The sequence below is a fragment of the Eucyclogobius newberryi genome, unplaced genomic scaffold, assembly GCF_026437365.1.
Source record: "Eucyclogobius newberryi isolate DKJ021-1_F unplaced genomic scaffold, fEucNew1.0.hap1 SCAF_18, whole genome shotgun sequence".
Classification (NCBI taxonomy): Eukaryota; Metazoa; Chordata; class Actinopteri; order Gobiiformes; family Gobiidae; genus Eucyclogobius; species Eucyclogobius newberryi.
Genome location: NW_027315812.1, coordinates 24,278,486 through 24,294,399, shown reverse-complemented (window position 1 = coordinate 24,294,399; position 15,914 = coordinate 24,278,486). Strand labels below are relative to the sequence as shown.

Below are 15,914 nucleotides of genomic sequence, written 5' to 3'. Positions count from 1 at the left end.
ATTAAAGACGGTTGTGGTTGTTGCATTTTTATGGATGAATTATGAAACATGACAGTAATATATGTACTGCATGTTATAGCCCACGTAATCTGTTTGGCTTGATTTGGTTGAATTTGTGATGTTTATTGCCAATTTACCATGAAAGTTGCATCATTGGATTTTATTTGCAACATACTATTAGCCCCTATATGCAGTATTGCACTTCAGCGTTGTGATGGGGGTAATGATATAGATCAAAGTTCTTCTTTAGGGTGATTACGATTTAGACCATAATAAACAGTATTGGAAATAATATCCTGTCATTATATTCTGGGACAGTATATTCTGCTATAGTTACTTTACTAAAATCAAAGAAAAGCATTGGTGTATTTGACCATGAACATTGGGCTTCACACTTTACAGTATTAGTGAACAAAATAGGAATTTCTACTTTTTTGGTGCAAGTATGTGCGACTTTGCCAGCTTTGTTGTTAACTAGTGAGTTATTCATTGATTCAGCTGAACAAAAAACAACATTCCTGTCTTTCTGGCCTTCTGGGTTGCGTACAATGTGATGGAGGGAAAAAGGACTAAAGGACTAAAGGACCATGACTAAATCCTTCCAGACTGGGGGAGAACAGGCTAATTCCAAACAAAATGGCTCCACCTGACATGGAAATCAAACGTAGGACCTTTTTACTGTGAGGCGAGAAAGCTAACCACTCTGCCACCGCGCTGCCTATCACACACTGTATCCATGTGCACATTTTCTATCCACAATTTAGTTCTCATGATTACTGTCAATTCCAAAAGCTCCATCTAATTCACCTTCCACAAAAGTCACTTCCTTATCCTCAGACATGTATTAATAGCTTTGTGTAATTAACGGCTTATTCTTTAAACCCTTTATTACCCGCTCTTTGATGACACTGTTTCACTTTTTTATGACCTAGACATGATCGCGCATACTACCCACAACGCACCAGGAGAGACGGCCTCCTCCAGCCTCGAGCATGTAATACGGCGGCGTTGAAGGAAGAATTGTCCCGTAGTGGATTGTTGACACTTCGACCATGAGTGACAGAGGCAGACGGCGGGCGGCGAGAAGCGCTTTGACGGTAACAACAATGTATATTTTATCAACCATAAAATCAAAATCAAATCTATCTTTTCAATTTGGTACCACTTGATAATAACTACACCTTTTATTATCCTTAATAAAGCATGAAGACTTTGTTTATGATGAACAAATATGTCGGTGTAATCCCTCATTCGTCCAGGCGTGTTCCATAGTAGAAAAAGCTTCAGTTGTAGTCATCTGGACTCAGTTTGAAAAATAGACGTTTCGACTCTCATCCAAGAGTCATTGTCAATAAAAGAATTTAGGTCGAGAACTCCGATATTAATACTGTTCTGTGGTAAGAAGGTTTTAAGCAGGGAGAAAAGATGGTTTGAAAGAGGAGTCAAGGAAGCTATTTTTGTTAAAAAAGAAAGACCTTCTTTAAACAGAAATGGAGGGCTAAGGTTTAATCTTCCTGTTATTTATAATGGGTTACTGAACCCCTGGAAAGGTAGAGGACCAGGACCAGGACATTTAGATGCTAATCAGGTACTCAGGGTGGTTGAGCCAGGGTCTCACAAAGACAAAGAGGTTTCTAATAGCCCATTAAGATTCTGAATAGGCTAGCTCGGTAGATACAAGGGGGGAGTTTCTGTTGAAACAAACAACTCTTTCTACTTCAGGAAGGCTCCTCCCAATGGGCGGGTCTTACCACAGAACAGTATTAATATCGGAGTTCTCGATCTAAATTCTTTTATTGACAATGACTCTTGGATGAGAGTCGAAACATCTATTTTTTCAAACTGAGTCCAGATGACTACAACTGAAGCTTTTTCTACTGATGAACAAATAGTTTATAAAGAATGATTCAGACTTAGGAAATACTTTTTTAAACACACTAATTGTTCATTGTGCTGTTTTTATTCATGCTTTAACTATTAAAAGTGGACAAATGAGGGATTACACAGACCTATGAAAAGTGTAGTTATTATGAAGTGTTAAGTGTTTTAAATCATTGTATTGAAGTGTGTTTTTACAGATAATCTCTTTACAAGTGGTGTTGAAATCACAATTTACTGTAAGCTGCTGTTATTGGAGTATTTCTGTTTGTAATTTTCATAATGAACAAGTGAAATTTACAATAAAATGAGAAATAACAGTCAAAAACAGGCACAATGTGACTAATAAATCTAAATCAATGTTTATGTACGGCACAGTTTTTAACCCATTAAGGAAGTAATATTAATTGCCAGGAATAATATTGTTAAATTCAAATTCAGATGATGTTTTGTGGGCTCAAACGTTTGCTGCATATCTCTGTCGTCTTCCCAATTTACTGTATACAACTGCTACAACTGTCATGTAAAAAAAGCAAAGAAAACATGTTTTTTTCCATGGAAACTGGTACAAGTTTGATCTGTAAAGAGGCAACCCCCGCTCACAATATGAATACATGTTTTTAAGGCATTTTTGAGCAATAATGACAACTGTAATGAGCTCTGTGCACTGGCTGCTGCTTCCGTTTGACTATCTTATTTTCTCTGGCGCCGTGCTAAAATAAGGAATATCTAAATATTACTCTACAAACAAGTCATAAGGAGATAATCACAGACAGCGTGTTATTAAGGTCTAACTTAAGTTGTTACCACTTCACCGGAGAATACGCCTGCGTTTACTAAAGTAAGCGCCTCAATGCTAATGCTAACTAACTAAAACTTAAATAAAAAAATAAATAATTGATTAAAAAAATACAATTAAGGACAAGTAAATAGTTTTCCCGCACAAAATAAGTCTGTGATGGTATTTGAAATGTATCTTATTTATGTATTTATTTATTTCAGGTTAGCATTAGCATTGAGGTACAAACACCTACCTCAGTAGACACAAACGTATTCTCTGGTTAAATGGTTAAATCGTACGTTAGGCTTTAACACGCCGTCTGTGATAATCCACCCATGACTCATTGTCCGTTGTATCATATTTAAGTATTAATAATTATAGCACGGCGCCTCAGATAGAACTATGCTGGAAGAGCATTCACGGACAAACAAGTCAAACATAAGTAGCGCCGCGGGGCAGTGCACAGAGCCAATGGAATAAAGGCTGGAGACAGTGTAGCTTTGAAATAAACGAACACCAGTTTTACAAAGGCTTATCACATGTTGTCCCCTCGCGCAGGCCTCTCTGGCAGTGGTTCTGCTGATGTCGCTGGTTCCTGGAGGCTTGCTGGGCGACGCGGGGTGCGGCAGGGGGATTCTGGACAGGCAGCGTTTAACCCGAGGGGACGCTCATGTACACAGGCGCCTGAAGAGGGGCTGGATCTGGAAGCAGCTGTTTGTCCCGGAGGAAGACCCCACGCCGCGAGTCATTGGCCAGGTACGGAGACGCACTCGGCACCGGGCGTCCTTCCACGTCCTTCACGCTGCACTGGGCTTTCAAAATGCATGAGTTCTGCCCATTGACTGTGTATATGCTCTACCTCACTGTGAGAAGTATCAACCCCCAAAAGTGATGTATCAATGTAACAATACAAGAAAGACATGGTGGGAATGTCAAAGTACTACTGGAAAAAGTACTACTGGAAAAAGAGACAACAATAGATCACTTTATTGGTAGCTCCTTGATTGGCTAATGTTAAATCTTTATATTTATGCACAAATATGTCTGTACTATGTTTCATATTTATAAGGTTCTCTCCGTCTGACCACTCAGAAAAATATACAGATCCAGCAACAATTTTAGCAAGTTAGCAGTTGTTTTTTCCCCAGAGGTCTATAATATTCGAATCCAAGCATGACCAATGCGATCATTGGTATAACAAATGCACAAAAGCTATTTTTTTTAATAGGCTACTTTAATCTATTATTTCAGTCATTAATTTCATCCTATTGTGCAAAAACTTGCTCGGGGCGGATTAAAACGGGCCAAGGGCCAAGTGTGGTCCTAGGGACGCATAATGCTCAGATCTGCTGTAAACCATCATTAGACTCGTTGGAGCATTTCTACAATTAAATTATATTCATAAACTGCATGCAAGCTAGCTTTTGTTTCCTCTCTTTCTTCTTCTCTTTCTTTCTCTCTCTTTTTTTTTAACTTGTTACAGCGTAAAACACATACTTTGAAGACGTACAACTACAGTAGATGGCGGTAAATGCACCTTTTCATTTGGCTCTCAAACGCCATTAAAAGTAACACAACAACCATACAAATATTGTTAAATTAATGCATATCGTGTCCTTTAAAACGAATTGTTTATAATTGTATAATACTGTGTATAATACTGGAAAATATTATTCAAAACAATATGTCTACTTTATATCAGGTTTTGGCAATATGGAAATATAAATGTTGCCTTCTGCAAATAGATCAGTCACAATATTAAATGTCACGTTTCCTTTGTGTGTCATTCTGAAAACATTGATCCATTGCACAAACCTTCATTGTATTTTCCTTGCAGCTCAAATCAGACTACGACCGGGGTAACTCCACCATCAAGTACATCCTGTCAGGAGAGGGCGCCGGCGAGGTGTTTGCCATCGACGAGTACACAGGGGAGATCCGGACTTTGCAGAAACTGGACCGAGAGGAGAAGGCGTTCTACGTGCTCCAAGCTGAGGCCCTCAACAGACTGTCGGACGAACCCGTGGAGCCCCAGTCAGAGTTCATCATCAAGGTCCAGGACATCAACGACAACGCGCCCCAGTTCAAGAACGAGCCGTACGTGTCCAGTATCCCCGAGATGAGCCCCGTGGGTGAGTGGCAGGAGACCCCCGAACAAACAAATAAATCCAGTTGTCAGAATTAAAAATACCATCAACTATAAATGTGGGTAACAATTACTATAATAAGCAAACCCAAATTAGCCTTGATAAAACTTGAAGAAAGACTCAACTAATTAAGCAATCAAATAACTGTTTCCTGAACAATAAACAGACTCCAAAACATGCCACGTGTGGGAGAAGATGTTTTATGACTTACATCAAAATGACACAGGGCACGTGTACTTTTAGCAGTTTTTGTTTTAATCAAAAACAATATTATCGATGATATACGACCTCGAGGAGCAGCATCTTTACTTCATCTGGATCAAATTAGATACAAAACATCTGTTATTTACAGAAATTTAGCATTCTAAACAACTAATCTATTAATCCAAAAAATCACGTGAAAATGATCGTTAGTTTACCGCCCTGAATCATTCTTAATCAATAGTTTTTTAATCATGAACTAAGCTTTAAGTGCATTTGACAGCTTTAGTAAATGAAATATTTTCTGTTTGACTGAAAATGTTGCCTATTTTCCCCCAGTTTCACCGTTTTGGTGACATTTATAATGTTACTTCCTGTTTAGAAATTGGCAGCAGATGTGACAGAGGTAGTTACCTAGCAACCATAATGTGAGGGCAAAAATCCATATAAATTACACAATAGTCATTCCTGACAACACCTTCCTTTTAGTTACTGTGAGAAAATGTTCAGTTACTTTTTTTGTATGGAATGTCGCATATTGATGACATCACAGAGGGATTTTAAACCTCAGCTCTACTTCCTGTAAATGTCTACTTTTAGTTTTCAGTTGTCCTTCACAAACAGCAGCTGAGTTGATGTAAAAATATGACAGATATTTACCACAAGTTCTATTCCACCAAACGAAGTCATAATTTGAAAAACATGAGAATCCGTCCTATGCACTGTAAACACTATTGTCATATTTGTTTTAATTGTGGCATATGGATTAATCCTTACATGGCCCTCTCCAAACATAAAGCTGGAGACATGAGGAGGAGTACCTTGCTGGAGGAGGAGGGCCATGGCATTATACGGTGTCACATTTTAAATACTTTCACCAGTATTTGCAAACTCCACAAGACACAATTTATCTTTCTCGTGTAACTTGAAGTTTCATTTTTCTAAGAAACTTTCAACTGCGATAATAAATTATTGATCCTTTGGCAACTTAATTTGTAATATATATTCAGTAATAAAATGTCAGGCTGTATATTTTCTTTGACTTTAATGTCTTACAGGAAATTATGTTTCTGATTTAAGCTGTTCGCTATAGACCACAGTTTTTGTCAAATATATAAATGTATGACTTATAATGATGACTGAAATCAATGGAAAAAATATATATATAATAGTATATATAAATAGTGGACTTAAATTGAAATGGCAGTGTTTTTGTTATTTAAATGTATGATAATCTCCTTGGGAAATACAGTAATAAGTCATAACGTATTTGACTCTTAAAGGGGAGGGATTGAGGACAAACATGTAGTAAAGACTGACAATAACTATTTTAAACCTTGAAAACTGCTTTGATTTGAGGAATAATATGCAAGTAATTTTGCCAACTCACTGTTGTTATGTCTTTGGGCAAGACACTTATACGTATAAGGGTGGAATAGCAGCCACAAATCTGCCCCAGGCTCTTGCGCACGGACATTGGAACACATTTTTCATGCACATTTAAAAAAAAAAATTGTATTGTTTTATAACTAAACAGAACAAACAAAAGCGCTGACAATCCAAACCAAACAGGACAAACAGGTCACAGTTTAACAGCTCCAATGACGCCATCATCCACCTCCTTGTCATACTGTTGCTTTTTAAAGTAACAGTACATTCCATAGGTATCCATCTACCGACTCCACTGTTGGAGTTGTACATCTGAGACACATTGCTTTAAAGGTGCCATAACATACTTTTTTTCACGTTTCGTAGTCTATCCTAAGTGTATAATTGATAATAATAAGTGTTGTGCAACACCCTTAACATAATAGTTAAGAAATATCACCCAGACCTCACCAACCCGGAAATGCAAACGGCTTGGTTTGATATTCGCCCCCACCCTTGCGAAGAGCGATCTGGCTCCCCCGCCCAACCCATGACGTAGTCTCAGAGCGCGTGTGTGCCCCGCCCACCCGTGACGTAGGCCCCACAGCTGTGTGCTGTAAGCTTAGGGGGGATAATGACGCGTGCTTGCCCTTATGACGCGGTCTTGCCCCACCGCCCGTCAGTTTGCAGATCCGAGGAAAGGATATAGTCTGTAATATAGCTAAAAACTGCGGGAATCAATCAAAAAAACACTCTGGGTACATATATGAAGCACAAATAGCAATGTAAGAAAGTTAAAAGCTCTGAAAAGTCGATTTTGCATGTTATGGGACCTTTAAAGTCAAGTCGGTTTTAGTGACTCATTCATCTCAGTCCAGTAACCATGGACAACAGGACGGTCCCAAAACATGTGCTACTGATGAGCCGCTTGACAGCCACGGTTTCTCCAACAACAAGTGTTTCCTTGTGAATAATGTGCAATTTGACCCGTTTTAAGTTGTCTTGAGATTGAAGTTCCAAACAAACAAATCCCTGGCAGAGTCTTTGTTTCCTGTGAGTCTAACAAACTCAAAGACAACAACAGTCTCTGCCATCGATTTGATCACATTTTTCAGCTCAGGACGTAAAGTGGTCTTCGAGTGTCTCAGGATAATGCTTGATGCTATTATAAGTCCAACCATGAGTACATTGAAAACATCTATAGGAACTGTTTGCGTTTAAGAGCGGTTTCCTGAAGTTATAGGCACTTATGAGCCTCAGAACCTCTTAAAACTGACATCACTTTAGTCCAGAATGTAGTTATGAAAGAACATTGCTGAAAACAGAGTAGAAACGGCCCCACTCCAATTGTATATTTCTATCTAAAGTTATCAGGCTTTATATTTTGGTGATAAAAGATGTATTATATTCCTAACACAATTGAAACAGATTGCCAGCAGACACAAAGCAGTTATTACTTGTTATTGTCATATTGTTACTTTCTAACCTTGCTCATATCCTCCAGCTCAAAGGGTCAGTTCTCTCTTCAGTTCTGTTTGGCCTTGATTCTGCTACAATTTGATCTGTTTTTTTTAGTGTTTAGTTTTTTTTTTTTTTTTTTTTTTCATTAAATCATAAGTCACAGGCATAAGCAAAAAAAAGAAGAAGCAAAAATTCACTTTTCAGTTTAGCATTTTTATAAATACAGTATTTAGAATGCAGTTTTTTCATTCATTGTTTATTATTAGTTATTGTTTAGCTTTGGTGACCAGGTTTTTAAAGGACACATATTATACAATTAAAAAAAAAAAGTATTATTATTTTTAGCTTTAAACCATATATCATTGTTCCCTCATCAAAAACTTATCTGGAGGGTTAATTTAGCTTCATTCACACTTGTTTAATGAATCCTCTTAAAAAACCGTGACACAGCCGAGTGGAGCGTTTGTTAAACGACAAAGCCAAGGTGAGTGTTTGTGAGTTGGGCCGGGGCAGAGATGAAGAAAGGTGACAGAGAACAAGTGCCTGCAGGTGGGGTGAGGGTGGGGGAGGTAGGTGGGTGCAGCGTGGGGCTGGAGGCTCCGTCACGCTCACCTGGACACCTCCTCACTCCACTAAATACAGAAATAAACTCCCCACTGGGACGGACACATAATGATTGTATATTCAATTTCCCTCTTTCCCTGCTGCAGTGAACAATGCCCATATTTACATTCGGACACAGATACAGAGGGAAGATGGTTTAAACTATACGTAAAGCCTTAAGTAACTTGAGCTTCATCTACGGAGCATCTCATGAAAGGACGTGTCAGCATGACGACCACCTGCTGTTTCAACTACACCTTTCTCAATTCAAACTGTGTCTCAAATCCTCTCCGAAGGATCATGGAGCTCTGAATCCTAATGAAACTCAGCTAACACTGAGCTAACAGAAGAAGGCGGCGCTCTCTGTGATGTAAAGACCCCAACCTGACAGGGGGCTGTCTGAAGATTGCCTGACAGGGTTAGGGTTATGAGCGATTATTCAAGTTCTTTTTGGAAAATGTAATATGATCAATAACAAAAGGGGCAGAAAATAAACCAAAGGGTAAGTGATATTTATTGGTTTATTTGTGTTAACATTTTGTACCATTTTGTTATCTTACATTATTTCTTGTGTATACTTGAACAAATAGAAAATGTAATGTTTTATTGATTACACATTTACAAATGGCTTCTTATGTATGACTCCTTGTGTTGATTGATTAAAACAAAATGGGCCTGAATAAATTAACTCTGTGGAGCTGTACATTCTTGCTCACATCAAAGCCTCCTCCAGTTCCAGAAGTAAATTTCCCATTCATTTTGGTGAAATTAATAGGTATTTTACGTCCGGAACCAGAGGTGGGCAGTCACTGTTGGGTTCTATTGATTTAATCATTAAACATTGTGCAAGTTTACATGAGGTGAAGAAAGTTCAACTGTCACAATTGCTCCTGTAAGAATAAATAGTCTTTTACACACAGAGTTAAATTTAATTAATTATTAGGCCCGAGCCCCAGCAGGGCGGAGGGCCTATTGCTCCCGCAACGCTGCCGAAGGCAGCGTTGCAACTGTCTGACCAAACATGCGGGCGCAGCCCGCATGTTTGGTACCCCGTCGCCCCTGGCAAGTACAGTGAACTAGCCCATGCCGAAGGCATGGATCATGCATACTTACTCCTGCTATGACAGAAATAGTCAACAATTAGTGAATGGGCGTAGCCCATTCACTAATTGTTGACAACAGCAGCGCGAAGCGCTGCATTCCTCCAAAAACCCTCCTGGCATCGTCCCGTACGCGAGAATCCATGCCGCAGGCATGGGCCATGCTTGTATCTGCTCAAATTAATGGAAGTCTATGGGGAGTGGGCGGGGCATCCTGACGGAATAGGGAGTGACAAGCGCGTAAGCGCTCGTAATGATGATTCCACCCCATGGCGGCATCGGGAAGGCTTAGAGCTTTCAAACGATGTATAATTTGTTGTTATAGTGGAAACGGCTATATTGTTTTTGCTAAAAATATTATTATGTTTATTTTTCTTGTTCTTCTGCTTTTTGATCTCTAATTTGACCCCCTGAACATGCTCAAAAACTCACCAAACTTTGCCCAAAATTCAGAATCGGCGAAAAATTTGATTTTTTCTGGGCCATTTTTTTTTTCGTTAAAAAATGGCGCGACAGCGCCACCGACAAAAGTCAAAATACATTGCGCCTATGGGAGACGCCCCGAGGTCAACTTTGGCGTAAAGCTACGAAATTCGGGACACGCATTCCTCTCGTGAGGATAAACAAAAAAAATCATTGTGGCCACGCCCCCAAACTTACCCTATGGCCGCCATCTTCCTTTGAAAATGAAAACAAGCTGAGTTAGCCATTTTGTTTACGTCAAACTTTGACGAACTCCTCCTAGGGCGTTTTGCCCACCGACTTCAAAATCGGCGTACGTCCTCTGGACAAGTGGGGCATCTAAAGTTATTCAATTTTTTGAGATACCTTTTACGGTCTGTGTGCGGCGCAGCCGCAAAGTTGGACAACTTATTTTGGAATATTGCAGGTCTAAAAATTGCTCCCATTTGATCAAAACCAGTCCGATTAGGACCAAATTTGAATCAGTTGTTAAACTTTCTAGTTTGGACCAGTTTAGGCTGACAAAATTGAAATGGCAGTGATAGCGCCCCCTACAGAGTGACCTTTAAATTAACATTGAAGGTCAAAAATTAGTTTTACCAAAATTGTCTAAACTTTACCCAAAATTCTATTTTGCCGTCCCGATCACAAAAGCCAATCACAAAAATGCCTAAATTTTTACGCCGTAGTCGTAGCGATGACAGAAACCTCCCATGTTATCCCTATGGGAAAACCACAAAATCTCTCAAATTACCACATTTTTATGTTTTACACTTTAACAAAGTCCTCCTAGTGCGTTTTGCCCACCAACCTCAAAATCGGTGTACGTCCTCTAGACAAGTGGTGTATCTAAAGTTATCCAAATTTTAAGGATAACTTTTACGGTCTTTGTGCGACGGAGCCGCAAACGTTTCCCAGAATTCTGACTATTTGGCCTTCAGAGTGGCCTATAAACAATAGAGTTTTTCCAAATGACATGATATTTTGAACGAAATTCTAATTTGCCATCCTGATCATACAAGTATGAGAGCCAAAGTCATATTTTGTACGGCGTAACCGTAGCGTTGACAGAAACATCCCATGTTATCCTTATGGGAAAATCGTAGAATCGCTCAAATCACCACATTTTTACGCTTCACACTTTAACAAACTCCTCCTAGGGCGATTGTCCGATCAAGTTCATATTTGGAGAATATCATCTACACAAGCGGGGCATCAAAACTTACCCATATTTTGATTCTAAGTGCTACGGTCTCTGTGTGGCGGACCCGCAAATATTGTCAGAAATGGGAAAACAGCGAAATCTCTAAAATCACCACATTTTTACGCTTCACACTTTAACGAACTCCTCCTAGGCCGATTGCCCGATCAAGCTCATATTTGGGGAAAATCATCTACACAAACGGGGCATCAAAAGTTATCCATATTTTGATTTTAAGTGGTACGGTCTCTGTGCCGTGGAGCTGCAAATATACTGTCACAAATGGGAAAAACGCCAAATCCTTGAAATGTTCACATTTACGCTTCACACTTTAACAAACTCCTCCGTGGGCAATAGCTCGATCAAGCTTTACTTTGGGAAAAATTATCTACACAAGCGCGGCATCAAAAGTTATCCATATTTTTATTCCAAGTGCTACGGTCTCTGTGCGGCGGCGCAGCAAATTTGACTGACACTTGTGTTCATTTGCACTGGATTGGCCATGTCCAATGTGTCGCCGTCTGTCAAGTTCTTTTTTTATTCAACACACAATAAGGGCGCCATCTTTATCAAGTCGAAAGCGCAGAGTCGGAAGGCCGGCGGCCCGCGAGGGCCGTTGGATGCCGCTTGCGGCTTTAATTATTTTTATTTTTCTTGTTCTTCTGCTTTTTGATCTCTAATTTGACCCCCTGAACATGCTCAAAAACTCACCAAACTTTGCCCAAAATTCAGAATCGGCGAAAAATTTGATTTTTTCTGGGCCATTTTTTTTTTCGTTAAAAAATGGCGCGACAGCGCCACCGACAAAAGTCAAAATACATTGCGCCTATGGGAGACGCCCCGAGGTCAACTTTGGCGTAAAGCTACGAAATTCGGGACACGCATTCCTCTCGTGAGGACGAACAAAAAAAATCATTGTGGCCACGCCCCCAGACTTACCCTATGGCCGCCATCTTCCTTTGAAAATGAAAATACGCTGTGTTAGTCATTTTGTTCACGTCAAACTTTGACGAACTCCTCCTAGGGCGTTTTGCCCACCGACTTCAAAATCGGCGTACGTCCTCTGGACAAGTGGGGCATCTAAAGTTATTCAATTTTTTGAGATACCTTTTACGGTCTGTGTGCGGCGCAGCCGCAAAGTTGGACAACTTATTTTGGAATATTGCAGATCTAAAAATTGCTCCCATTTGATCAAAACCAGTCCGATTAGGACCAAATTTGAATCAGTTGTTAAACTTTCTAGTTTGGACCAGTTTAGGCTGACAAAATTGAAATGGCAGTGATAGCGCCCCCTACAGAGTGACCTTTAAATTAACATTGAAGGTCAAAAATTAGTTTTACCAAAATTGTCTAAACTTTACCCAAAATTCTATTTTGCCGTCCCGATCACAAAAGCCAATCACAAAAATGCCTAAATTTTTACGCCGTAGTCGTAGCGATGACAGAAACCTCCCATGTTATCCCTATGGGAAAACCACAAAATCTCTCAAATTACCACATTTTTATGTTTTACACTTTAACGAAGTCCTCCTAGTGCGTTTTGCCCACCAACCTCAAAATCGGTGTACGTCCTCTAGACAAGTGGTGTATCTAAAGTTATCCAAATTTTAAGGATAACTTTTACGGTCTTTGTGCGACGGAGCCGCAAACGTTTCCCAGAATTCTGACTATTTGGCCTTCAGAGTGGCCTATAAACAATAGAGTTTTTCCAAATGACATGATATTTTGAACAAAATTCTAATTTGCCATCCTGATCATAAAAGTATGAGAGCCAAAGTCATATTTTGTACGGCGTAACCGTAGCGTTGACAGAAACATCCCATGTTATCCTTATGGGAAAATCGTAGAATCGCTCAAATCACCACATTTTTACGCTTCACACTTTAACGAACTCCTCCTAGGGCGATTGCCCGATCAAGCTCATATTTGGAGAAAATCATCTACACAAGCGGGGCATCAAAACATATCCATATTTTGATTCTAAGTGCTACGGTCTCTGTGTGGCGGACCCGCAAATATATATCAGAAATGGGAAAACAGCGAAATCTCTAAAATGACCACATTTTTACGCTTCACACTTTAATGAACTCCTCCTAGGGCGATTGTCCGATCAAGCTCATATTTGGGGAGAATCATCTACACAAACGGGGCATCAAAAGTTATTCATATTTTGATTCTAAGTGTTACGGTCTCTGTGCCGTGGAGCTGCAAATATACTGTCACAAATGGGAAAAACGCCAAATCCTTGAAATGTTCACATTTACGCTTCACACTTTAACAAACTCCTCCGTGGGCAATAGCTCGATCAAGCTTTACTTTGGGAAATATCATCTACACAAGCGCGGCATCAAAAGTTATCCATATTTTTATTCCAAGTGCTACGGTCTCTGTGCGGCGGCGCAGCAAATTTGACTGACACTTGTGTTCATTTGCACTGGATTGGCCATGTCAATTGTGTTGCCGTCTGTCAAGTTCTTTTTTAATTCAACACAATAAGGGCGCCATCTTTATCAAGTCGAAAGCGCTGAGTCGGAAGGCCGGCGGCCCGCGAGGGCCGTTGGATGCCGCTTGCGGCTTTAATTATTATTTGTATTTTATTTAGAAAAGGCGCCGTGCCTATTAATGGACATAATGCTATGTCAATATGCTACATATGTCAATATACTACATATGCCAGATATTAGCCACAGGCTAGAACACAGAACACATTATAAGCACAAGCACACAGACCACAGACCACAACCACATGAAACACATAAAACAGAAGAGTGGTATTAAATAACACATCACAGGAAAGACAGGAGCACGTCACTACCACAAACTCAGGATGGATCAGACAGAAATGTTCTCACAACTCGTAAATCATTCCTTTCAGTATAGAATATTAAAAGTCAAAATTATCATTCCCTACTGTATATATGGCACGTACTTCAAGCACGAACCTATACGAAGTGCTGTATATATTGTATTAAATATTAAATGCTAAATTAGTTTTTTATGGATTGTGCTCGCTTCTACAGCAAAGGTCAAACAACGTGACTATACTGTAACTCTTTTTAATTCATTCATATTTAGGTGTTATGTGGTCATGAAACATCTTTAAATATTAATTATAATCTTCAATAATTGTTAAGCCTTGAAAGAGGTTTGAACCGGTGACCCGACACTTTAAGGTCGACTGCTTATCCGTATCACCACTGTATTATAAGAATGCTGATTTCAGTCATATTAATATGGATGAAAATTAATTACTTCTTTTTGACGCTCTTCCTGTTGGTGGACAGTTTGTGGTATTGATGTACTTCTACCACAATATTTCAAAAGCATATATTATTCAATAATTCAATATGCAAAATGTACCATGTTATGTTGTTATTTTTGGATGAAAAACAAACCTAGAGTTGTATTTAGCTTCATTCATGCTTGTTTCAATCATTCTGTTTACACGCTTGGACTTCGAAATGGACAACTTTGACAGACTTTGGACAAAATGGGACTTTTAATTGAATTGAATTGTGTCATGCTTTAGTTTGTATTCATGTTTCGTAGATGAATACTTCATTATTTTAATTTTCACTCTCATTTTGTGTTGTGTTTGGATAAAAACTGAAAATAAAAAAATATAAAAATGTGAAATATTAATCCCATGGTGATGAAAAGCGTGTTGAAAAGTTGTCCACTTTAAAGCTAAGACTTATTTTGTCATGATATTAGCAGAGGATCTCATCCATACAACATATTTAACTGAACTGACCTGTGCGTTGCAGGGACCACGGTGGTGCAGGTGACCGCTACTGATGCAGATGACCCCATGTATGAAAACAACGCCAAGCTCATCTACTCCATCCTGCAGGGGGAGCCATACTTCTCTGTGGAGCCCAAGACGGGTGAGAGAGAGCGCCTCTGATCATGAAGTCATTCAAGAGCAATCAGTGAAAGCACCATGCCAGTGTTTGGCACTGCAGCGGCGCTCACTGCAGCGCTGATTGGGCCTAAATGATGTTTGTGTTGACAACAAGTGCCTCCGAATAACAAGGGGAATAATAATGACACATCCATGCAGGGGAAATAAACATTGCACTTGTTTATATAGTTAAAAATAATATAAGTTGGAATCAAAAAGCTGGGCCCTGCGGTACTTTTATATTTAGGTTTAGGTTGTCCCTTTAGGAAAATGATGTGCTGTGTATTTGACGCATCCTTCAATGCTGCTGGGGAAAGGGACCCATCACCAGATCCTGAGCTCGTCTTCGTCAGGACATCAGCAGGAGAAACATACAAACTCCACACAGAAAAGCCTGGGCTTTCTTGCTGTGAGGCGAACGTGCTCGTCATCATTAAGTCTAGAAGCAGCCGTTGTGTGCAGTGGAGGTTCACCCTCAGAGTGCAGATCCACGCCGTCACATCCGGGGCAAACTTTTTTTTTAGTTACGACAATTTATTATTTTACAATAGTTAAAAATGTCCAACCCCGACACCAACCTCTAACCTTACTCAGCTTAACCAGGTCAGTATGAGACAGAACTGAGTGCGGAGCTAGTGGAGCTCCACTCAAATATGCTGCAGCCTGAACCTTCTTGCCATCGTGCTTCTATTAGCATTCAATTAGCAATAAATTAATGTATTTATTACTATTTAGCTCATTACTGTTTGTTGTTTATTTTTTATTTAATATTCAACAGACATATCCTGACCATGAAGCAGAGGTGGGA

General features: G+C 39.5%; 1 protein-coding gene across 2 annotated transcripts in view; it reads left to right on the top strand.

The window, feature by feature from the left end:
* Nucleotides 1-15,914, top strand: part of cdh19 (cadherin 19, type 2) — a 62,761-nt gene that overhangs the window by 14,170 nt on the left and 32,677 nt on the right. For both annotated transcript variants that reach the window (XM_072451147.1, XM_072451149.1), the window contains exons 2-5: nucleotides 933-1,097; nucleotides 3,218-3,415; nucleotides 4,497-4,791; nucleotides 14,970-15,089. In XM_072451147.1, coding sequence (XP_072307248.1) covers nucleotides 1,053-1,097; nucleotides 3,218-3,415; nucleotides 4,497-4,791; nucleotides 14,970-15,089 — 658 coding nt within the window. In that variant the 5' untranslated portion in view covers nucleotides 933-1,052. The remainder of the gene's footprint in view (nucleotides 1-932; nucleotides 1,098-3,217; nucleotides 3,416-4,496; nucleotides 4,792-14,969; nucleotides 15,090-15,914) is intronic.